At 43.8% G+C, this 25,907-nt stretch overlaps 1 protein-coding gene across 2 annotated transcripts in view; it reads right to left on the bottom strand.

Annotated features, from left to right (window-relative positions):
• Positions 1-25,907, bottom strand: part of LOC130283237 (cytosolic carboxypeptidase 6-like) — a 1,802,518-nt gene that overhangs the window by 158,963 nt on the left and 1,617,648 nt on the right. For both annotated transcript variants that reach the window (XM_056532458.1, XM_056532459.1), the window contains exon 10: positions 16,507-16,659. In XM_056532458.1, the coding sequence (XP_056388433.1) occupies positions 16,507-16,659 (153 nt within the window). The remainder of the gene's footprint in view (positions 1-16,506; positions 16,660-25,907) is intronic.

Genomic DNA, 25,907 nt, shown 5'->3' with positions numbered 1-25,907 from the left:
AATAATGTATAATAGCTTAAAGTAAGCAGTATATAATTCTGGGTATATATATACCTCACCTGCTGCATTACATCTTTTTAGGGTAGTGTATCAGCAAAAAAAAAAACTGCAATAAATGTGCGGGTGTTGCAGATTTTGCTATAGATAAACTTTGGATTTTTAATTTATACTTTTTTTTTATTTGAAAATATTAGCATATCTGACCACAAACCCTCAGTGGAAAAAGCACAGGAAATCCACACGGATTCGGCGCAGAATTGCCATGGTGGATTTTGCTGATAAAATGCTCAGATTTTCTGCAGTGTGTAACATGTACACTACCCTAAGAATCCAGGGGGGGGGGGGGGGACACCAATTTTAAATACACATTGTTTTTTTTTTTTATGTTTTTTTCCATGTATGGAAGTCTATAGGGGGGAAAATGCCAACATTTCATGAAACACCATATCCAGAACATGCTGCCATTTTTTGAAAACTGTCCTTGATCCTAAAAACACCACAAAAGCAAAAATGCTTTTCATATTTTCTGCAGCGTTTTTGGTCTACAAAAAACACCAGTATGGCATATGGCATTTTGAAGTGTATTCCTAGCCCAAAGGGGTTTTCAAATACGAGTGTTTGATTGGTAGGGATCTGACCACTGGGACCCCCATTGATAGTGAGAACAGGGGGTATACTGTCCCTTAGGATGAATGGTGCAGCGGTTGAATTTACAGTAATGGCAGCTCACTTGTCTATCCACCACTCCACTAAAATAGTGGGGGGGGGCAGGACTCGTGTTCTTGTGATCGGTGGGTGTCCCAGAGGTCCCAGATTGCCCTTGTTGAGGAAATGGTGAATGTCCTAGCCACACCATGGGTTTACTGACCCAAACTCACATCATCAATGGGATCTATTATGCTGAAACTACATGTCAGTAACCCCATGTTCAGGTAAAGGCACTCAGCAATAATATGGACATAAAAAATAGCCCATAATATGCTCTTGTAAAGGAGAAGCTTCTTGTCAGTGATTAAGTAACGTGACCTTCCTATAAAAAATTTGACTTTATAGCACCTGGTGTGTACTATAGTGTCTCTATAGTACATTTACACCATATTGCTTCCCAAATCATGGTAGCCAGTGTCTCCATTCAGTGCCGGTCAATGCACCAAAATGGTTCAAGCCATAGCGCCTCCTCTACAACTTTCATGGTACCAACCACAGTTCTATTCATGTATATGCCATCAAAGTGCTGACCTTTTGGGCCCCTATACAGTGGAAAGCACAATTTACCCCCAGCTATGTATATCTAACTCCCTACCAAGCTAAACTGAAAGTGTTACTGTCATTAGAATTTTCCTAATAGACTTCATTAAAAAGTTATTGCTAAAGATGTGAAATAAATGTTTAAAAACATGGCCACTAGGGGTCTCTGTCTCTTCAATTTTGAAAACGAACCCATCCTGGTATCTAGGGCTCTTTGGTCCTGACTACTATCAAGAAAAGGACCGATATTCTGAAGGGAAGGGGAGTGGGGGGTGTGGTCTTCTCTCTCCTCTGCTTGCTCCCGTGCCTCAGTACAGTGTATAATCCAACTTTCAACTGTGCGAGGAGAACACCTGTGAGATCCAGACAAGATGCAGACAGCTTGCAGCCTCTTCAGATGAGAAGCATTACCATGTACAGGGACAAGCAATAAAAGGTGCTAAACTATTATTTATGTGCAAAAAAATGGTTTCTCTTTGGTCATTTTATGAACTTAATTGAACCATATAGGTTCACATGGTTGATTTATGGTAATAAAAAACATGCACTTTGGTCACAAAGCTGTGAAAATGTAAAAATCTTAATTTTTTGGCACAAATGCAGGTTTTTCTTGTCCTTGCACCCTATAGTTTGACATGGCTTCATTAGAGTTATGTAGAGCATGCATGGCTGCATTAGAGTTACATACAGCATGCATTTAAGCAGAAAGCTGTACAAGTGTAAAAATGTGTGTGTGTGTGTGTGGGGTGTGGGGGGGTGTGGGGGGGCTTATCATACTCCACGTCCCCAGCCTGTGAGAAGAATTCAGATAGACACATTACAGTAATACATAGATCATAAGGTATTTTACATGTTAACATATGCATATTATTATGTATACAGATCTTAGGGCACATTAATACACTGATTTAAGCATTTTTTTTTTTTCTTACTAATGACAGTAACGCTTGAAGATCCTTGGGCCCACCATGGGAAATTAAGTTTTACTCTCCGTATATACAGAATCTGTACATGTTTACTACTTCTTGCATTGTAATCATACAGCAGGGGGCTCGTGCACCTCTATGGCAGCCCCTTTTTCCAGCTCTGTACAAATAATAAAACCATATGTATAAGCCCTGCGTTCTCAGCGAGGGAGCAGAATTTCTTAACCACCAAATAAATATATCGCACAGTATACAGCACAGTATACAGCACAGTATGCAGCGGTCTACTAACTGTAGTCTATTCTTGTAAATCAATTTTTAGTTGCAAAAATCCCAATACCAGCTGAACCCTTTGGGCAGCCGTCGTGTTGATGTAAAGGCAAGAACCTGATTTCCTGAACCTGTTGCTTAGCCCAGATTCAATTCTTAAGCCGCGGAACTAAATCCCTTTGAGCTGTGACTCATTTAGGGGAGATTCAGATAAATGAAACCATCTCCAAAAGTGAATCCCATTTCACAGCAAACAAGTTATTAAGTCGATCTGCCCGGTTTGCATGCGAAAGCCCTGTGCATTATTAATATAATCGGGATTTCTTTTTAGTTTGGTGTGATAAATGCCTACAAAATTGTGTCTGCACTTGAAACCTTTTCAGTCCGCGGCGCTTGGTAAATCAATCAGGGCTGACAGATGCTTTAAGGAGAGTAATCTTTTCGATGTGTCTGTCAGTGGTTAATAGAACATTGTTTCTCAGCTTGGCTAAGGCTGGGAGACAGTCAATTATGGCCAACGCAGTGGATGCCTGGCAGCCCCAGAAGCAACCTGCACTCTCTAATGGAAATGGCTTAGCTTCATAATCTTTTCTTATTTCTATATAGTGCATGATTAAGGCTCGATGTGGAGATGCTCGCACACACTTTGCAAATTCCTGCCACTTTTCTTCTCTGCAAAACATTTGTTTTGACGCGTTTCGGCATCTAATTTTGCCAAGGAGTCATTCCTGAGTAGAAAATAATTGTACGTTACGATTTTTGCAAGTCTTTGTTTATCGGAGAATAATATAGAAATTGTGGGCTGCAGATATTAAAGGAGAAGTACCATGGGGAATGGGGATAAGTTTTAGATTGCGGGGGGTCCGACTGCTGGGACCCCTCTGCGATCTCCTGTATGGGGCCTTGGCTCTCCCCTGGAGCGGTGCGTAAAAGCCACCACTTTGTGATTGAAAAAAAAGTCTATCTAGCTCAACCTAAAACCCTACTGTGTTGATCTAGATCAGTGGTCTCAAACTGTGGCCCTCAAGATGCTGCAAGACTTAAACTCCCAGCATGCCCAGACAGCCGTTGGCTGGGAATTTGAGTTTTGCAACATTTGGAGGGCCACAGTTTGAGACTACTACAAAAAAGACTACAAAAAAACGCCATAAGGCTGATGCCATAAACCCCATAAGGGCTCGTTCCCACTGACGGATCCGCAGCGTATTTTACGCTGTGGATCCGCTGATGATGGACCCTACAGTGTTGCCTCCATCTGTGCCTGCTCATAGCGGCAATCTGCTATTTTTAACATTTTTAACCACAAGCCAATACCAATAATGATCTTGGCGTCCTCCTCTGCACCCTCTCCAGTTCTGCCATGTCCTTCTTATGAAGCAGTAGTTTTTATTTATTTTTCTATTCAAATAAACTGGTGACAGGCGATTATAGAAATTTGTAAATTACTTCTATAAGAAAAATACCAACTTATCAGCTGCTGTATGCTCCAGAGGAAGTTGTGTAGTTCTGTCCAATTACACACAGTGCTCTCTGCTGACACCTCTGTCAGAGTCAGGAACTGTCCAGACCAGGAGAGGTTTGCTATGGGGATTTGCTCCTGCTCTGGAAAGTTCCTGACACAGACAGAGGTGTCAGCAGAGAGCACTGTGGTCAGACTGGAAAGAACTATACATCTTCCTCTGTAGTATACAGCAGCTGATAAGTACTGGAAGGATAAAGATTTTTACACAGAAGTAATTTACAAATCTGCATAACTTTCTCCCATCAATTGATTTAGAAACATTTTTTTTTTTCCTTCCGGAATACCTCTTTAAATCACATGTTGTATTTTTTGGTCACTATGTTAAAGGGGTACTCCAGTGGAAAACTATATATTTTTTTTTTAAATAACTGGTGCCAGAAAGTTAAACAGATTTGTAAAATATTTTCTTTTCTGTCTGACCACAGTGCTCTCTGCTGACACTCTTTTTATTATAAATATATAAAACTTAACAAAACCGAAAAACAGGCTTAACTAGCAATAACAAAGCACAACACAACAAAACCTGCCTAACCGGCCAGCCCAGCTTAGCTAATCTAACAAAACACATAACATTATACCTACATATAAATTACCTACATATAAATTATGAAAAATACTATCACACACACACACACATACCCACGCATTCTTTACATAAACATAAAAATAGCTTTACTTAGCTTTAAACTAAACAACCAAACTTGGTAAAAACTCAACTGCACATTACATTCACAACTAACATCCACCCTTTTTTTTTTTTTTTTTTTTTTTTTTTTTTATAAATTTTTTTTTTTTTTTTTAACTTTTTTATTTTATTCATACACATATATATATATATATATACATACATACACATATCTACATATATATATATACACACATACACTTTTTTTTTTTTTTTATAATTTTTTTTATTTTTTTTTACTTTTTTATTTTATTCATACACATGTATATATATATATATAAATATATATATATATATATATATATATATATATATATATGTATATATATACATACACACACCTACACATACATATACTTTTTTTTTTTTTTTTTTTTTTTTTTTTTTATCTACACTACCATAATATAACCAATATTTAAAGTAATATAAAAATGCTAACTAAATCTGATCCGACTGCCTATCCCCATCCCCTCATAAAATAAAATAATCAATCCATACTATATAATAATATATACAATACAAATATAAAAATACAAATACATAACCTAAATGCAAATATATACATAAACCATATACACCAAAAACCAAACTATACATCTACAAAACACATGACATCCTACACTAGTCTAACCCATCACCCACACAACCACCCACCTTGACATGGGTCAGAGTCCATAGTCCATGGATATCCAGTCCAGTCCATAACTGACCCATGCAAGCCCCTCCAAACATCCACCAACCCACCAATTCCCCCACCCAACCTAATCTATACCCAAACCAACTATACAAATACAACTTCAAAACACAACATAACATCATATACAAATACAAAACAATACAACCCACCTTAGGCCCAAGTTCGGTCGCCTGTAAGCCCTTTAGGCAATACATATTCTGAAAACAAAACAAAAATACTAGGGTGTACATGCATAGCCCACCACCAGGAAGAAGGATGGCAATCCTGATATTACTTTTTTAAACTCTCTCCACTAACGTTTCCCTTCGACTCACCCTACCGTTATCCCTTCAACAAACTGACCCTGCACTCACCCTCTCTCTGTCCCTATATTGCTATCCCTAACCAGAAACAGGGGTACTCTACCCAAGAGGTCTAGTACCTAGGGCACATCAAATGAAAAACCTCTCCACAGGAGAGAAGCCCTACTGTTACCAAGACTGCCATACTCCAAAGACCTGATCTTCCCGAGGTCACCGGTGATGTTCCTACAGACCTCCACCTCGGAGAGGACTTTCCGCTGTGTAGATACTAGACACCGTGCATTCCACGTGTAGTACCTAACCACTAAACTGACTACAAATAAAGTGCCCCGGTCTCGGCCACCCAGGTTCCTGAATGCCCCATAAGCCCACTCCGGATAGGTAAGGCCAGCAAGGTGACTCCAGCCAATGGAAGCGCCCACCCGGTTGTAGACCCCTACATTAAAAGGACAATGAAGCAGGAAATGGTCCATGCTTTCCAGCGTGTCCCCGCACTCTTCTCGGGGACATCCCCGGTCATCAGAGCTCCTACACTTCAAATTGTCCTTTACATATAGCTTCCCCTGAAAGCAGCGCCAGGCCAAGTCCCAAAACTTCTGGGGGATCCTTTTCATGTTTAAAAGGTACAACCCCACCCTCAGATCCCGACCTGGGCAGTCCCTGAGCGCCAGAGGCTTCTGGAAGTGGGTCAACAGAACCCGTTTGTCAAGGAACTGCCTTGACTGGGTCCTGATCTCCCACACTCCCAGACCCCACCGACGTATCGCCTTCAGAGTCGGGGTAGCATAAGCCGGAAGATATCCGTGTGGCGTACGGAGGTCCTTCACTTGCCCTCCTCTCTCCCATTCCTGGAAGAAAGGCCGAAACCATTCCCTGCAGGAGAGTACCCACGGAGGAGCCCTCTCTGACCAGAGGTTTGAGATGTTAGCTTTCAAGAAGGTGTTTGTTAAGAACACCACAGGGTTTACCATAGATAAACCCCCTAGTCTCCTCGTGCGGTACGTAACCTCCCTCTTGACTAGGTTCATCCTGTTTCCCCATAACAGTTGGAAAAACAGGCTGTAGATCTTAGTGTAGTAAGCCTCTGGCAAGATACATACGCTGCCCAGATAGATAAACAAGGGGAGCAGGTACGATTTGATCAGGTGTACCCTTTCCCTGAGGGTCATAGACCAACCCTTCCACTGGTTCACCTTCTGAGTGGCATCCTGGAGCTTACCATCCCAGTTTTTGGTGGAATAATCATCCTGGCCGAATATGATGCCCAAAACTTTTGCTGACTCTTGGGGCCCTGGAAGGGTGTCCGGGAGATCAAACGTGGGATCTCCCCCTCCCAGCCAGAGACTCTCACACTTATCCCGGTTGATCTTAGACCCGGATGCCTCCGAGTAGCGGTCCACTTCTGACATCACCACATCGACCTCCTCTCTCAAGGACACGAAAATGGTGACATCATCAGCGTACGCCACTACTCTCTGGGGGACATCCAGCTCCACCAGACTCATCCCGACTCCCGCCAACGGCCCACAATCTACCCTCCTGACGAAGGGATCGATTGCGAACACGTATAAAAGCGGGCTCAAAGGACAACCCTGACGGACTCCGGACCCCACCTCAAAAGAGCGGCCAGACCACCCGTTCACTAGCGGGAAACTCTCTGCCCCTGCATACAAGATCTTAAGCCAATTAACAAAAGTACTCGGTAAGCCATATCTCAGGAGGACAGACCAGAGGTACTCATGGTTCACCCGATCAAATGCTTTGGCCTGATCCAAGGACAGCAAGTACCCCTTCCAGAGACCCGCACTACTCCGCTCCACTGCCTCCCTGACACTAAGGACCGCACTTAAGGTGCTTCGGCCTGGAACAGAGCAGTGCTGGGCCCCCGAAAGGAGCCGGGGTGCAAACTTCACCAGCCGATTAAACAGTATCTTGGCCAGAAGTTTCCTGTCCGTATTGAGAAGAGCTATGGGCCTCCAATTCTCAATACGGCTGGGATCTTTACCCTTTGACAGGAGAATCAGGGCTGACCTCCTCATTGACTTCGGCAGAGTGCCCGAGGAGAGACACTCATTGAATACCTCAGTCAAGAGGGGAGCTAAAGACTCCTTAAAGGTCCTGTACCACTCGGATGTTAAGCCATCCGGACCTGGCGACTTCTTAGGGGCGAGCCCCTCGATCGCCAGTCTCACTTCCTCTTCCCTGATTTCTACTGCCAAAACATCAAGAGAAGGGTCTACCCCTGGCTCAGGAATGGTTTCAGCCAGGAAAACCGACATCTTGTCTCGATCCAGATCCTTCCTCCCCAAGAGGTGCGAGTAGAAGGATCTGACAACCTCCAAGATCCCTGATCTGGACCGATTCAGAGATCCTGTACTATCAATCAGTCCTGAAATGACTTTACTACTCACTGACATCTTACAGTTTCTGTAAGGGTCGGGCGAGCGGTACTTCCCGAAATCCCTCTCAAAAACCAAAGATGCGTGCCTATCGTACTGACACCTCATCAGCAAGGATTTCACTCTGGAGATATCCTCTCGGCTACCTCCAGTCGAGACAAGGAGCTCGAGTTTCCTCCTCAGACCCTGATACAGGCGATACCTGTTCAGGGACCTGAGGCTCGAGAGCTGGCGGAAGAACCCCGCAACCCGCTTCTTGAATATCTCCCACCACTCCAGCTTATTACTACAGAGGCCCAGTAAAGGTACCTGACTCTGAAGAAAATCCTCAAAGGACTGTCTCACCTCTGCTTCCTCCAGGAGGGACGAATTCAGCTTCCAATAACCTTTACCCATCCGGGGGGTCTCTGAAACATTCAGGGAAAACAAAATCATACAGTGATCGGAGAACTCCACCTCAACCACGGACACTGCGGAAGAGACGGCTTCCTCCTTTAAATAAAACCTATCTATCCTAGACCTGCGACTACCTTGATGATAGGTGAAACCCGCGTGGCCCGAGGGGCTCCGGATGTGGGCGTCCTCTAGGCGAGCTTCTCTAGCTATGCTAATCAGTGCCACACTATCGCAAGTCAGCGGACCATTGGAGCCTCTCCTATCCTGGGACCTCGTGACATTATTGAAGTCCCCTCCAAAGATCACTTGCCGACTCGTAAAAAGAAAGGGCTTAATCCTCATAAAGAGATCTTTGCGGCCCCACTTGGTTTGTGGGGCGTAGATGTTAATGAGCCGGAGCTCTTGTCCCTTCATGAGGACATCTAAGATCAGGCACCTCCCCATTTCTAACTCAATAACCCGTCTGCATTCAACTGGAGCGGTAAAAAGGACCGCCACCCCACTATACGGCTCAGCCGCAAGAGACCAGTGGGAGGGACCTCGCCTCCACTCTCTTCTGGCTTTTACCAGAGAGGCTAGATCTGACAACCTGGTCTCTTGTAAAAAGAAAATGTCGGCTTCAACACGGCCGAGAAAATCAAAGGCTGCGAATCTAGCCGTATCCGACTTAATGCTGGCGCAGTTAATAGATGCCAGCGTCAGTGGGGTGAGTGCCGCCATCCTGGGTGATTGAGTTAGATGGCCTCACCCCTTATACCTTCTTCCTCTCCTTCCCTCTATCCCCATCTGAATCAGAGGAAGACCCTTTACCCCTTTTTAGGCTCAGAGACATATCCATCCCAGGATCTTTACCTCTGGCATCTGGTGTTACCTCCACCCCTGAGGAAACTGTCCCAGAGGAAGGAGGCTCGGCACCTCCTGGAGGCCGCACTGCTTCCTGAACCTCAAGAGGAGGAGGGAAGGTAGTATCCCCGAGGGCCTCATACCGATTTGAATGGACGATCAGAGGGTCGGAGACTGAATTGTTCCTTCTATGGTCTGAGGCTACAACTGAAGAGGAGGATGGCGCCACCTTACTCTTACCCTTTTTCCTCCTCTTCTTTTTCTGGCCACCATTTACTGTCTGCCCCTCCTCCTCCTCCTCATCCACAGTTTCGGATTCAGAGGCATGACTGGAGGAAGGAGCATCTTGACCTTCTTCCCTACGCAGTCTCCCCATCTCCTCGTCCAGTTTGGCCTCACCCAAAGCCTCAGAGTTATTCTGACCTCCTTCTGAGCCAGTGTCTGGAGTGGGACCCCGAGCTACCCCTGGCACCTGGGCATTCTCAAGGACCCTCTCCAACCTGCGCTTCTCCTCTCGCCTCCGCATAGAGGGGGTCTTATGTTTTTCCTTCACTGGCTTTGGTGCCCCCTCTCCTCCACTGGTCCCTTCCCCCGCCGGGGCAACCGTTAGGCTTTCCCCAGCCGGGGCGGTCACAGCATTAGAGAACGAGCGCGGACACCGGCTGAACGGGTGACCTAAGTCACCACACAAGTTACACCGAATCTGTCCACAGGTGGCCGCCAGGTGACCCACCCCACAGCAGAGGGCGCATATCTGCTGAGTGCAGTTGGCACTAAAGTGGTTTGGGTCACCACACCTGTGGCACAGCTTCGGCTGCCCCTGGTAGAAGATCTGAATCCTGTCGCGTCCCAGGAAGGCGGCCGAAGGGATGTGGGTGACCGTGTTCCCTGAACGCCTGAGACGGACGGAAAACGTCCAGGCCCCTGACCATATATTGTGCTCATCAAAGTTCTTCCGGGGGATGTCCGTCACCTCCCCGTACCTGCCCAACCAGGTCATAATGTCATAACAAGAAAGTGACTCGTTACGTGTCAAAACGGTCACTTTCTTTACCATACTCTGGCGAGATACCGCTTTTACAGCGAAATCTCGCCATCCGGGCTCGTTTTTCATCAGCTCATAATTAGACCAAAAGAGATCTAGTCCCTCCGGCCTAACAAAGCTGACGTCAAACTCGGAGGAGCCGAAGGGGTGAATCAGGGCAAAGATGTCCCTAGCCCTGAAACCCATCTGGAAAAGAAGCTCCACCACCTTGCCCCTTTGGGGGCACGCATCTTCGCCTTTCCAGACCAGACGGGCCACATTCCTGCGACCTATCTCCTGCCCGGGTGTCTGGAGGGACCATACGGTCTCCCCATTCCTCTCTCGGAACGCTCCCAGACCATGTCTCTCCACCCAAAAAGACAGGTCCATCTCCTTTCCCTCTACCTGGAGCGTCCTTTCTCCTCTCTTCAGTGCCTCCAGGAGGCGCCGTTGCAACTGACCGTCACCAGATGCAGGAGGTAAAGATCCCACTGAACCCCCAGCCGCCACACTCGCATAACTCCTGGCGACCGGGGGGGCAGCCGGACCAGACACCGTCCCTATGTCCCTGCCTAGGCCACCTGTACTGCCACAAAAGCCACTACCACTCCTCCCATCTGCACCACTACCACTCCTCTCATTCACACCACTACCACTCCTTCCATTCACTCCACTACCACTCCTCCCATTCACTCCACTACCACTCCACCCATTCACACCGCTACCACTCCTCCCATCTACACCACTACCACTCCTCCCATCTGCACCACTACCACTCCTCCCATCTACACCACTACCGCTCCTCCCATCTGCACCACTACCACTCCTCCCATCTGCACCACTACCACTCCTCCCATCTGCACCACTACCACTCCTCCCATCTGCACCACTACCACTCCTCCCATCTGCACCACTACCACTCCTCCCATCTGCACCACTACCACTCTTCCCATCTACACCACTACCACTCCCACATACACCCCTCTCATCCACAGCACTACCACTCTCATCATTCACACTCTTTGTATTTACATTGCTTTCATTTACAGTATATATGGGATCAGCAGCTGCTTCACCCACTACCTCTGGGCTGGCCTGGATGTGTTTTAGCTTGGGCTTCTTGCTCCTTCTTAGGTCACCGGCGGCTGCCGACACTGACTCCTCCTCTATACGAGACGCCACCGTAGACGTCAAATCCCGAGGCTGCCCCTCCGGGCGCACCTCCACCCCTCCTTCTGCCACTGATGTGCAGGGACTCCCCTCCCTATCAGGGGAGATCCCTGCAGCATCCGCGCTACACACTGCGCCCGACCGCACAGGCTCAGCAGTAGGTCCCGGTGCCTGGACACTCCCCCCCCTCTCAGGGGAGTGCCCTGCAGAGCTGGTGACATTGCCCACAATACTCGGGGAACCGCTCCCCTTGCACACTGCCGCATAACTACTGCCCACCATTAGCCCGTCCTGCTCTTCCCTACCAGCAGGACGCATGACTGTAGCACCCGCGGCCATGTTGGATGCAGCACTGTACCCCCCGTGCTGGTCCCGTTCCACAGCAGAAGCGGGATCTGGCAGGGTGGGGGGCCCAGCAGCCTGAACCAACTTTTCAGGTAGCCCAGACTGCTGGATAGGAGAGAAAACAAACTTCACTTGCTTCCCAGCCTTTTTCTTCTTCTTTTTCTTCCTTTTATTCTCCTCAGGGCCCAGGTCCTGGCCAAAACTGAAATTTTCAAGACGGGTGGGTGACTCCTGCATCACTATGGCCCGCAGGAGCCCCCCACCGACCGGGCTGCTGTCACCGCCATCACTGCTGTCACTTTCCTCTGAGGTGGTTGGTAAGGCGACTTGGGCAGGGTTAATATATTCTGCACTTGGGGTGACAGAGGTCTTAGGGGTACATGGGGTATCACACACATCCCCCTCACTCTCATCACCCTCACTGCCGCCATCTCCCTCACCACCTTCCTCCATCTTCTCCTCTGTATCAAACAGGCATTCTTCCTCCCCCTGACTATCCTCTTCCTCCTTCACAGGGGTCTTCATGATTTTATAGCGGTCGTCATTTTTTAACTTTTCCTTAAATATACCCGCTCCCTCTACGATCTGCATTCGGGCTCTCACCACCTCCTGCTCCTCTGCCTTCAGTTCACACACCCTGGCAGCAAACTTAGCCCTCATGGCCTTGGCAGAGTTATCTGTCTGGTAGCGAGCAAACTTCAGATCTTCCCTTAACACCTTCAGCTTCTTTCCCAGCTGCTCATATTCCACCAGCTTTGCCTGCATGCGGGATCCAAAGGTGGCAAGCGACTCCCTGGGTCCCTTCACCCCCCATTGCTGGGGTTCCATAACAACAGTCCCTGAAGACATAACTGTAATTTTCTTACCGGACGCCTTGCGGTTTCCAGCGACGGACGGGGGAGTGGGCTCCACATTTCTGCGGAGCCTGCTGGATCTTCTCACCCCGTCCTGAGAATCGGCCGTAGCTCTCTCACTCCCACCCCCCTCCGGCCTAGTTCGAGGGGTGGAAGTCTGGGGCTCCATAGCAGGAGGTTCTCCCAAGGAGGCTGCCACCCTCCTGGGAAAAAGGCTGTAGGAAAATCTGCTTCAATCCCCTCTCTCTGGAAAGCCCTGGAAATCAGACACACCCAACAGCTGCTGTGTTCCACAGGAAGTGTTCTCTGCTGACACCTCTGTCCATGTCAGGAACTGTCCACGGTAGGAGCAAATCCCCATAGCAAACCTCTCCTGCTCTGGAAAGTTCCTGACATGCACAGAGGTGTCAGCAGAGAGCACTGTGGTCAGACAGAAAAGAAGTTTAAAAAAAGAGCTTCCTCTGTAGTATACAGCAGCTGATAATACTGGAAGGATTAATATTTTTAAATAGTATTTTATAAATCTGTTTAACTTTCTGGCACCAGTTATACAAAAAAAATTTAAAAAAAAGATGTACTCCGGCCCTGAGACATCTTATCCCCTATCCATAGGATAGGGGATAAGATGTCTCACCACAGGGGTCCCATAGCTGGGGACCCCCGTAATCTTGTATTCGCCACCTACCTGTTTGAGCTGCACGCCGCTGTGCCAGCTCACAAACAGCCGGGTGGCGACCACGGGGCCGGAGTATGGTGATGTCACGACTCCGCCCCGTGTGACGTCACCCCCGCTATGCAAGTCTATGGGGCGGGAGTGACATCACACGGGGGTGGAGTCGTGACATCACGATACTCTGGCCCCATGGTCGCCACCCGGCCGTTTGTGAGTTGGCACCGCGGCGTGCAGCTCAAACAGGTGGGTGGCAAATACAAGTTTGCGGGGGTCCCCAGCAGCAAGACCCCCGTGGTGATACATCTTATGCCCTATCCTTTGGATAGGGGATAAAATGTCTCAGGGCTGGAGTACCCCTTAAAGCCTCACTCATAGGATAAACTGGGACAGATAGGAATTTGCAGCTAGTCTTCTTCATACATCAGCTAGCATTATATTTCTTTAAGAAATCAGCAAAAGATCTTTCTTTTCCTTGGAGTTGAAGACCAGGTGAAATTTCCCCGCAATAGTCAATAAAAATAATAGTGTTTATAATGTGGAGAAAATAAAATGGAAATTGGCCGAGGTCCCGTAGTAGGACCAATATTGCGCCTGTACATAGGAAAGAAATGTAATCAGCAAAATGGGTCCGTTAAAGAGGCCCCATAATTACAGTATTATTGCTTTTCCACTGGCTCTATATAGAAGGCGGTAAGGCTTTGTAATACTGAAAACAGTGAAATAAAACCATTTACTGTATGCCAGCCTCATTGATGGGAACACTTCTATTACTTTCCATCAGGCAAATGGTTCTTTTTTATTATGTCTCCTGAAGTTTGCAGACTCTGCTATTTTAGGTCACAATGACCTTCACATTTTTTTTTCTCGTTATTATTTCACCAAAGTTTTGATGAACAATAATAAAAAATAAGAAAACGGCGACAATTCCTAAATTCTACCTCGAATCAAGAACAAAATCTTTTGCATACAAAGTAACACACTGGTTGATCCCTATTTCACAGATGGAGACTGGCTCACGGCTCTTATCCGCTGCTATAATTAACAGTGATACTTTAAATCTTCATGAATCTCTACGTTTTATCAACATGTCTTGTTTGGTCCCAAATTTGGTGCTGGTTATTATTTTTAATAGGTACATCTTTATAGCATTTGGAGTTCTGATACTGCGCTGTGCATTTATTTACTTCAATAGGAGCTGAGCTGCAGTAACCCAGAATGGCCACTACACAATCTATGGCGCTGTCTGCTCCCAGCTGTGTACTCTGCATATGCGGGTGTTGCACCTCTGGCAAAAGTTGGTTGTGGGGTTGCCAGGTGTCGAACCTCCACTAATAAGATGTTGATGGCCTATCCTGAAAATAGGCTATTAAAGGGGTTATCCAAGAACAGAAAAACAGAGCTACTTTCTATCAAAAACCGCTTCCCGTCTGTCTCCAGGTTGGGTGTGGGTCTGCAGCTCAGTTCCATTAAAGTGAATATGCTTTACAGCAGCCACATGAACCATAGGAACCTGTAGCCTAGAGTCAATTCATTAGGGGTTATTTATTAAGTACAATTTTTCTCAGGTTTTAGGCCCGATTTGTGTGCCAGAATTTGCGGCTAAAAAATACCCCAAAAAATGATCAACTATCCATTTTACTGAGAAAATGTGAAAAGGGGGGCGTGGCTTCTGGAGAAAAGGGGGTCTGACAGTCGAAAACAGGGCATGTTCCCAACAATTTTGAAAAGTCCCAACATATTTTCAAATGTTCCTACATAAAATCTTATGGATTTGAGCTCTGGAAAGCCTGACAGCTCAAAGCATGTATAAAAAAAATTGCAAAATGTAGTTAAAAGTGCAAAACATAGGGAAATGTGATAGCCTGGGGGGTGTAGGGTATGGGGAGTGTAGCTGTGCGGTAATCAAAGGGTGCTTGTTAACCCTTACTATTCGTGACGCCATGGTGGGGCTCCTCTATAAAGCTTTTTCTACCGCCGCCCTTCCCAGGAACAATAGGGAGGTAGATGATAATAGGTATGAGGTAGATAATAATAATGGATTGTCCACAACCAGTGAGCTTCTGTAAACAGCGTTAACTTTTACTGAAGATTAGCATAACAACCGCTTCTTTTGGAGATTGACAATCGTTGGGACTTTAGCATTAAGAGTCTTTTAGTACTATGCGTTGTTCCACTGGATTTATAGAATTAGTGGCGGTCCAGTAGTCACGCTAGCATTAGCAGGAATTAGAGTAAAACTCACGATTTTTGGTTCTGCTGAGGCCGTAGGTTTTGAGGCCTTGCGTGTCTTTGAAAGTTGCGTAGCACACCGTCCTGTTAGTCCAGCAGCAACCCAAGAGAGCGATAATTGGACGCAGCTCCCTTATATGGGGCTAGACTAACGCTAATTAGCCAAACGGATGTCAATCATTATTACAGAGATTTGTGGGTAACACGTAACCCAAGGACCTCCTAAGGTCCTACATCATACCATAGAGGTTACTTGCATGGTTACATGACCGAAGGTTCTGCTTTATCAAGGAATGCTCTGTGAATGGTGTGATCCTGTGTTGTCTATATATTGCTATGTTTCATTGTGATGATAAGGAGGACACTGCTAAGAAGTCTTTTTTTCTAAAGAAGAGGAAGTGTCATGTTATTATTAGGCTAAGTGACCAGAAAGAATACTGCAAGATTTAAAGGTGTACTCCGCTGCTCAGCATTTGGAACAAACTGTTCCGAACGATGTAGTCGGCGCCGGAAGCTCGTGTGTCATAGCCCCGACCCCTCTCATAGATTTGCATTGAGGGGGTGGGGCATGCCGTCATGTGGGTGCGGGGCTATGACGTCACGGGCTCCTGGCATCGGCTCCAGCATTCGGAACAGTTTGTTCCAAACTCTGAGCAGCGGAGTACCCCTTTAAGATTCACCAGTTGAGTATCACCATATTTTTTATTGATTAATTAATTATTTTTTTTATTATAATTTTTTTTAATACAACTTCTAGACAACCCCTTTAACAAGCATCTATTAATTGTGATCTATGAAATTTAGGTGCCCAGTCCCCGACACGCAATCTAATAGACAGTAAAAAAAAAAACTGCTAACTGCTACAGCGAAGGGTGGGACAGTGACCCGCTTCAAATGAAGAACAGCATTGACCCAATACTTACATAAGAGAAGTCCTCCGCATTACGACAGAGCAGCTTAGGAAAAGTGGCTTGTCTCTGAAATAACTCTTCTTGCTCAAAGATGTTCCCGTACATGAATCCATTCATCATGGTGGAATGGGCGTGAATGTCTATGTAAAACTCCAAACTGGCTTTCTGTTGGTGCAAGATAACAAAACATCCCGTCAGGTATAAAGTATGAATAATAGTACAATAGTGAATACCTGACAAAGTGCCTGATAAAGTACTGACATGAAACGGCTGTTGCCTTTTCTCTATACACTCCTTTCACCTTTCTGTATATACACCCCTCATTGTTGTGAATAGGACTTAAAGGGGTATTCCGCTGCTCAGCGTTTGGAACAAACGGTTCCGAACACTGGAGCCGGTGCCATGAGTTTGTGACGTCATAGCCCTGTCCCCTCATGCCGTCATGCCTCACCCCCTCAATGCAAGTCTATGGGAGGGGGTGTGATGGCCATCACGCCCCCTCCCATAGACTTGCATTGAGGGGGCGTGACATCATGAGGGGCGGGGCTATGACGTCACAAGCTCCCGGAGCCGGCTCCAGCTTTGTTCCAAAGCTGAGCAGCGGAGTACCCCTTTAATAAGGAAGTACTGAAGATTCAGAAAGATCGGTCAGTGCCGTTTTCTTTCAACACATTGAATATTGGATCACTATATCATTATCTATGCAGGGCACCACTTATAGCTAGCCCCATCGTAGCTGACTAGTGTTGAGCGGCATAGGCCATATTCGAATTCGCGAATATTCGCGAATATATGGACGAATATTCGTCATATATTCGCGAATATTCGCATATTCGTAATATTCTCGTTTTATTTTCGCACATGTGAAAATTCGCGAATGCGAAAACATAGGGCAAAATTAGCATATGCGGAAATTCGTACACCAGTCTCACACAGTAGTATTAGAGCCTTTATTACACCACACAAGCTGAAAGGAGAGAGAGATGATCACTGTGATGTGTACTGTGAAAAAAGAAAAAAAAAAGAAAAAAAAAACTAATATTCGTAATTACGAATATATAGCGCTATATTCGCGAATATGCGATATTCGCGAGCAACACTATAGCTGACACCTGTGAGAGCATGTGTAAGGTTTCAAATAAGAAGTTACATGGCTTAATAAAGAAGTACTAGAGATTCAGCAAAGATCGGTGAGTGCCGCATTCCTTCTACTCCTTATCTATCGGATCGGATCTATAAGATCGCTATATCACTAACTATGTAGGGCACCATTATAGCTAGTGTTGCTCGCGAATATTCGCAATTAGAATTTTATTCGCGAATATCGCATATTCGCGAATATAGTGCTATATATTCGTAATTACGAATATTCGTTTTTTTTTTTTTTTTTATTATTTTTTTTTTTCACAGTACACATCACAGTGATCACCCCTCTCTGCTTCCAGCCTATGTGGTGTAAGAAGGCTCTAATACTACTGTGTGAGACCGGTGTGCGAATATTCACATATGCAAAATTTGCATATGCTAATTTTCGCATATACAAATTTTCACTTATACTAATTTTTGCATATGCGAAGTTTCGCATATGTTAATTTTCGCATGTGCGAAATTAAAACGAGAATATTACGAATATGCGAATATGACGAATATTCGTCCATATATTCGCGAATATTCGCGAATTCGAATATGGCCTATGCCGCTCAACACTAATTATAGCTGACACCTATGAAAGCGTGTGAAACGGTCAAAATAAAAAGCTACATAAATTGCCAGGGGGCAGGGCCAGAATCTTGTCTTCTCCTTTATTGTTCATATTTTTTATTATCGACTTAATTGCACATATTCTTTCTTTAAATGAATTATATAAATTAACCCATCTCTGTTGTGTATGAGGAAGGTCAGAACTTACAAAGTGTGCTACTCTACATTATGGATGAGTTGCACAACTAGAGATGTCTCCTGCCTTACCTTTCCACAAATTTCATTATGTACTCAAATTTCTTATCACCCAAATTCAATACATAAAAACATAGAATGTGATGCCAGGTAAGAACCTTTTGGCCCATCTAGATTGCCCAATATTCTGAATACTATGAATAGTCCCTAGCCCTATGTTATATGAAGGATAGCCTTATGCCTATCCCTATCTTATCTGAAGGATAGCCTTAAAGGGGTATTCCAGGCCAAAACTTTTTTTTTAAATATCAACTGGCTCTGGAAAGTTAACCCCTTAAGCACTCAGCCCATTTGGACCTTAAGGACTCAGACAATTTTATTTTTCCGCTTTTGTTTTTTCCTCCTCCCCTTCAAAAAATCATAACTTTTATATTTTCATCCACAGACTAGTATGAGGGCTTGTTTTTTGTGCGATCAGTTGTCCGTTGTAATGCCATCACTCACTTGGCGCAACCAAAAAAATACTATTTGTGCGGGGAAATTAAAAAGAAAACCGGAATTTTGCAAATTTTGGAAGGATTTGTTTTCACGCCGTACAATTAATGGTAAAAATGACATGTGTTCTTTATTCTCTGGGTCAATACGATTTATTTTTTGCTTCGTGATCTTTACTTTTTATTAATACCATATTTGCTTATACAAAACTTTTATTACATTTTTCATAAAAATTTTTTGGGAATAAAATGTTATAAAAAAACAGCTATTTTGGACAATTTTTTTTTTTACGTGCACGCCGTTCACCGTACGGGATCATTTACATTTTATTTTAATAGTTCGGATGTTTACGCACGCGGTGATACCAAATATGTATATAAAATAATTTTTTTACACTTTTTGGGGGGAAAATAGGGAAAATGGGACAATTTACGTTTTTATTGGGGGAGGGGGTTTTTCAAATTTTTTTTACTTTATTTTTTTACTTTTATTTTTACACTCTTATAGTCCCCATAGTGGACTATTTATAGCAATCACTCGATTGCTAATGCTGTTCAGTGTTATGTATAGGACACAGCACTGATCAGGGTTATCGGTCATCTTCTGCTCTGGTCTGCGGGAAGGCAGATCAGAGCAGAAGACTCCCGGAAGGCAGCGGAGCCAGGTGAGGGGACCTACGCTGCGGGCGATCCGATCATTAATGTTGAGCTGCATAGGCCATATTCGAATTCGGGAATATTCGCGAATTTATGGACGAATATTCGTCATACATATATTCGCGGATATTCGCATATTCGTAATACTCTCGTTTTATTTTCGCATATGCGAACATTTACATATGCGAAAAATATGATAATTTTTGCATATGCGAAAATTCGCACAACAGTCTCACACAGTAGTATTAGAGCCTTCTTTACACCACACAAGCTGGAAGCAGAGAGGGATGATCACTGTGATGTTTACTGTGAAAAAAGTAAAAAAAAAAAAAAAATATTCGCAATAACGAATATATATATATATATATATATATATATATATATAGCGCTATATTCGCAATTTCGCGAATATGCGAGATTCACAAATGAAATTCATATTGCGAATATTTGCGCGCAACACTACCGATCATTAGTGTTGCTCGCGAATATTGGAAATGCGAACTTTATTCGCGAATACCTTATATTCGCGAGTGCGCGAATATTATCGAGACTATCGAGGTGAATTTACGTATATACGAATTTTGGTTTGTGGTAATTTTCGTATTTGCGAATGTTCGCATATTCGAATTTTTTCTGTCATTTTCAACATTTGCTAATTTTTGTGTATGCGAATTGTTGCTTATGCTAATTATGTTTATGCTAATTTTCGCATAGACGTATTTTTGTTTATGTAACTTTTCACATTTGCAAATTTTTGGATATACGAATTTTTGCTTATGCTAATGGTTTATGCTAATTTTCGCATGTGCGAATTTATGTTTAGGGTAATTTTCGCATTTACTACTTTTCGCATACGTGAATTTTTGTTTACGTAGTTTTTTGTTTTTGCTAATTTTCGCATATACGAATTTCGTATGTGCGAAAATAAAACGCGAATATGCGAATTTAGCGAATATATGACGCATATTCGTCCATATATTCGCGAAATATCGCGAATTCGAATATGGCCTATGCCGCTCAATACTACCGATCATCCTGTTAAGTGACCGCGATGCTGCAGATGCCGTCTGTATTGATCACGGCATCTGAGGGGTTAATGGCGGACATCCGCGGGATTGCGGGTGTACGCCATTACCGGCGGGTCCCTGGCTGCGATCCCCAGCCAGGACCTGCCGCGCATGATGCCGGCATCTCTCCGATGCCCGCAGATATGCTCAGGACATAAATGTACATCCTGGTGCGTTAATTACCACATCACCAGGATGTACATTTACGTCCTGCGTCGTTAAGGGTTTAAACAGATTTGTAAATTACTTCTCTAACTGCTCTCTGATGACTCACGTCCCGGGAGCTGTGCAGTTCCTATGGGGATATTCTCCCATCATGCACAGCTCCCGGGACGTGACATCATCATTGAGCAGTTAGACAGAAAACTTCAGAAGCTAATAACTATTGGAAGGATTAAGATTTTTTAATAGAAGTAATTTACAAATCTGTTTAACATTCCGGAGCCAGTTGATATATATATATATATATATATATATATATATATATATATATAAAGGTTTTGCCTGGAATACTCCTTTAAGCCTATCTTATATGAAGGATAACCTTATGCTTATCCCATGTATGCTTAAACTCCTTCACTGTATTTGCAGCGACCACTTCTTCAGGAAGCCTATTCCATGCATCCACTACTCTCTCAGTAAAGTCCCCTCTAATGTATCACTGTCCTCTTGAGGTGTTTTTTCTTCTCTTAAATCTCCTCTCCTTCTTTACTATGTTTACGCCCTTTATGCATATAACGTTTCTATCATAACCCCCAGTCTCGTCTTTCTTCTATACATGTTAAGGTCATTTAACCTTTTCTGATAAGTTTTATCCTGCAATCCATGTACTAGTTTAGTAGCTCCGCTCTGAACTCTCTCCAATGTATCTATATCCTTCTGGAGATAGGGCCTCCAGTACTCCAAGTGAGGCCTCACCAGTGTTCTGTACAGAGGCAAGAGCACTTCCCTCTTTCTACTGCTAATACCTCTCCCTATACACCCATAAGCACTTCCCTCTCTACTGCTAATACCTCTCTCTATACACACATGAGCATTTCCCTTTCTACATCTAATACCTCTCCCTATACAGACATGAGCACTTCCCACCTCCCTATACACCCAGGCCTTCTGCTAGCATTTCCTGTTGCTCTATGACATTGTCTGCCCACCTTTAAGTCTTGAAAAACAATGACCCCTAAATCCCCTTCCTCAGTTACTGAGGTTAGGACTGTATAACATATTCTATATTCTGCCCTAAGGTTTTTAGTGCAGTATTTTGCACTTATCCACATGTCAGTGTCCAGAGTTCTGACCATTATTGCAACATGATTATATAACCTTTGACAGACTGCAACTCCCATCACAGCCACCGGGTGGACACATACGGACACATGAGCATAAACAACTCCTGACAGAGAATAATAGAATTGTGGTTTCTACAAAGCTGGTCATGCCAGTTATTCTTGACATATGAGGAGAGGACAGGTAAGGAAGGCCGTATCTGTATGCTGTAGTGTTATCAATGTCAACTCAACTGGGACTTTAGTTTACAATGGCGGTATGGTAATTTAATTATCATTAAAGGGGTATTCCGGTGAAATTTTTTTTTTACATAGCAACTGGCTCCAGAAAGTTAAACAGATTTGTAAATTACTTCTATTAAAAATCTTAATCCTTCCAATACTTATCAGCTGCTGAAGTCGAGTTGTTCTTTTCTGTCTGACAACAGTGCTCTCTGCTGACACCTCTGTCTGTCTCAGGAACTGTCCAGAGTAGGAGAGGTTTGCTATGGGGATCTGCTCCTACTCTGGACAGTTCCTGAGACAGACAGAGGTGTCAGCAGAGAGCACTGTTGTCAGACAGAAAAGAACAACTCAACTTCAGCAGCTGATAAGCATTGGAAGGATTAAGATTTTTTTAATAGAAGTAATTTAAAAATCTGTTAAACTTTCTGGAGCCAGTTGATATGAAAAAAAATTGTTTTTCACTGGAATACCCCTCTGTTTCCCTACCAGTGTGCCTCCAGCTGTTGCAAAACTGCAACTCCCAGCATGCCCAGACAGCCATTGGCTGTTGGGAGTTGTAGTATTGCAACAGCTGGAGGCACACTGGTTAGGAAACAGCATATCAATCCCATAATATTCAAATTCTGAGCCTCACTTTAGGTAAAACATGCAGATTCTTTAAGGCTCCCTTTGTTTCCGCAGTATTATCTTTTTAATGTTTAGCTAACGCTCGTTTTGTTCGTCATACGTTTTTGTACAAACAGGCATTCACTGTTATATAAATAGGTTGATGAATATGCCCCAGTTTCCCTGCATTAATGGGGTAGATTATAGAAGCCATTTAATGAGAAGTCAGCAGAGGAATGCAATCTTGCTGCCCCCTACAGTTTTATTTCCATGACTTTACCGATAAATAGTTTAAAAATGGTACCCGCGCACATTAGGAAAAATATCATTACACTCGCAAAGGAAATGGGTTAGCGCCTTGACATGGAATGGTTGAGCATTACATCTAAAAAATAAAAAATAAATATATGTCTTCTCCTTTAATTAAAATGAACAAAATCATTAAAGGGGTACTCCGGTGAAAACCTTTTTTCTTTTAAATCAACTGGTGCCAGAAAGTTAAACATATTTGTAAATTACGAGAAGCAATTAGATCATTATACAAGATTGTAGATGTGCGACCATGTCTGTTTCTTCTACCTGAATTCATATTTGTAAATTACTTCTATTAAAAAATCTTAATCCTTCCAGTACTTATTAGCTGCTGAATGCTACAGAGGAAATTCCTTTCTTTTTGGAACACTGATGACATCACGAGCATAGATGTATGCTAAGGGCAGCATAGTGGCTTAGTGGTTAGCACTGCTGCCTTGCAGTGCTGGGCCCTTGGGTTCAAATCCCACTAAGGACAGCAATAAATAAAGACTTGTTATTTTTATTATAACAACGTCAGCAGAGAGCACTGTGCTCGTGATGTCATCAGAGAGCATTCCAAAAAGAAAAGAATTTCCTCTGTAGAATTCAGCAGCTAATAAGTACAGGAAGGATTAAGATTTTTAATAGAAGTAATGTAAAAATCTGTTTAACTTTCCAGAGCCAGTTGATTTAAAAGAAAAAAGGTTTTCACCGGAGTACCCCTTTAATATATGGTAATCTCAGTGACACTGGGAATATTTGAAATTATTTATAATTCTATTGTATGGGACAATATTGTAGCAATGTAAAAAAACAAACAAATACAATATAACAAATAAAGACATCAATAAAAGGGTTTAATGGGGGTACCAGAAAGTCAACATGTGCCAGAAAGTTAAACAGATTTGTAAAATTACTTCTATATAAAAATCTTAATTCTTCCAGTACTTATCAGCTGCTGTATGCTACAGAGGAAGATGTGTAATTATTTTCTGTCTGAACACAGTGCTCTCTGCTGACACCTCTGTTCATGTCAGGAACTGTTCAGAGCAGGAGAGGTTTGCTAAGGGGATTTGATTTTGTTCTGGACAGTTGCCAACACAGGTGTCAGCAGAGAGCACTGTGATAAGACTGGAAAGAACTACACAACTTCCTCTGGAGCATACAGCAGCTGATTAAGATTTTTACATAGAAGTAATTTACAAATCTGTATAAATGAGCCAGTTGATTTGAAAAAAAAAAAATAGTTTTCCACCAGAGTGCCACCCTTATACTAGTGGCTGCTTAAGGCTATGTTCACATAGCAGAAAATCTGCAATTCCGCTTAAATTCCATTCTGCATTCTGAATTTTTGCAGGACGAAATTTGAGCGCAATTTCGGCAGAATTTATGTGTGCTCAAAACACAGAGTTCTTCCGATATTCAAAGTCTCACTGAGATCAATGGGATTTCGCCCACAATTCAGCAAAATTTAAAGACAGGTCTCTGAATTTTGTTGATATTTCGCTGTGTGCATAGGACAGTGGAATCGACACTCAACATAATGGGCAGTAAAATTAGCATAATTCCGCTGTGAAATTTTTCTGCAGCGTTCCTCATGGACATTTCACCATGTGAACATGGCCTTAAATGGGCACTGTCAGATTCAAAAACTTTTGATATGTTGTAAAGCATGTATAACCAATAGGTTTTGCAATTGCTTTCATTAGAACATTTTCAGTATTTCATACCGAAAAAGCCAGTCAAACAACTGCCCCCCCTGCCTGCTTGGACACATACTAGTCCTGCTGTGTCCATGCGTCATCAACTATGTCATGGACACACTTCCTTGATTGACAGCTGTGAGCGCAGGACTCACAGCTGGAGGAAAACTCCTCCCACTGTCAGGTTGTGTCTCGCTCTCGTCAGTGAGGACATGCTGGGATTGGAGTTTTGCGAAGGCTAGGGGAGATGTGAGCAGACAGCATACTGAGGGAGGGGGCGGAGACCTGCACAATGATGCCACGCCCGCTCCCTTTGGGAGGAATTCAGACTAGGGAGCTAAATTAAAAGTGTAATAAAAAAGTAAATAAAGGTGCTAGACACATAAAAATGAGATGTACATGGTCAGGATTAGGTACTGAGTGATATATTATAAAAAAATGTTTTCGGGTACGCTTTAAGCTATTTGTCAGTTGTAAGAATTACAAAGTTAAGCAAAAGTATATACTGTGCCTGTCATCTGAAGGAAAAGGACATTTTCGAGGAATATACAGTAGTATAACAAAGCTGATTGGCTGAGAGTAGCTGACAGATGGGAGTCTCCTGGATGCCACACACTTTTTATATGTCTCTTGCCCTAACTCTAAGCATGTTCTGTACACAAATGAAAGTGCCTTACGACCTGATTGGCAGAGGGGACTCAAATAGTGGAGCCTACAAGACTCAAAATGCCCATGTAGAGGCGCTCTGAAGTCGTTTTCCAGGACTAAATCCCTGAGGGCCTGTCCTCAGAATAGGCCCTCAATATCTGATCTGTAGGATGCCAATACCCGGCACCCTCACCTATGAGCCGTTTGGCAGAGCCATAGTGCCAAGATGAACACTGTGAAAGGATTTGAAGTTTCTATTCATTGTAAAGTCTCCAGCATACTGCAGACTAGCTGCTATTTACTTTAATAAGAGCTGAGCTGCAGTAACCTGGCATGGCCACTACACAATGCACGGAGCCACTTTGTTCACTATTGACATCTGGGAGTCTGGCAGTAAACAATTCCTGTACATACATGTGTTGTGCCAATAGTTGAGCGCTACAGAATGTATGTACAGGAGCAGGGACTACAGTACTGTCTGGACTCCCTGCTCCTGCACTATACAGCGTGGCACAGGGCTTCTGTTGTGAGCCAAGTATG

Source organism: Hyla sarda, chromosome 7 (genome assembly GCF_029499605.1).
Source record: "Hyla sarda isolate aHylSar1 chromosome 7, aHylSar1.hap1, whole genome shotgun sequence".
Classification (NCBI taxonomy): domain Eukaryota; kingdom Metazoa; phylum Chordata; class Amphibia; order Anura; family Hylidae; genus Hyla; species Hyla sarda.
Note: the sequence above shows the minus strand (reverse complement) of the source record. Positions and strands in the feature narration are given on the sequence as shown.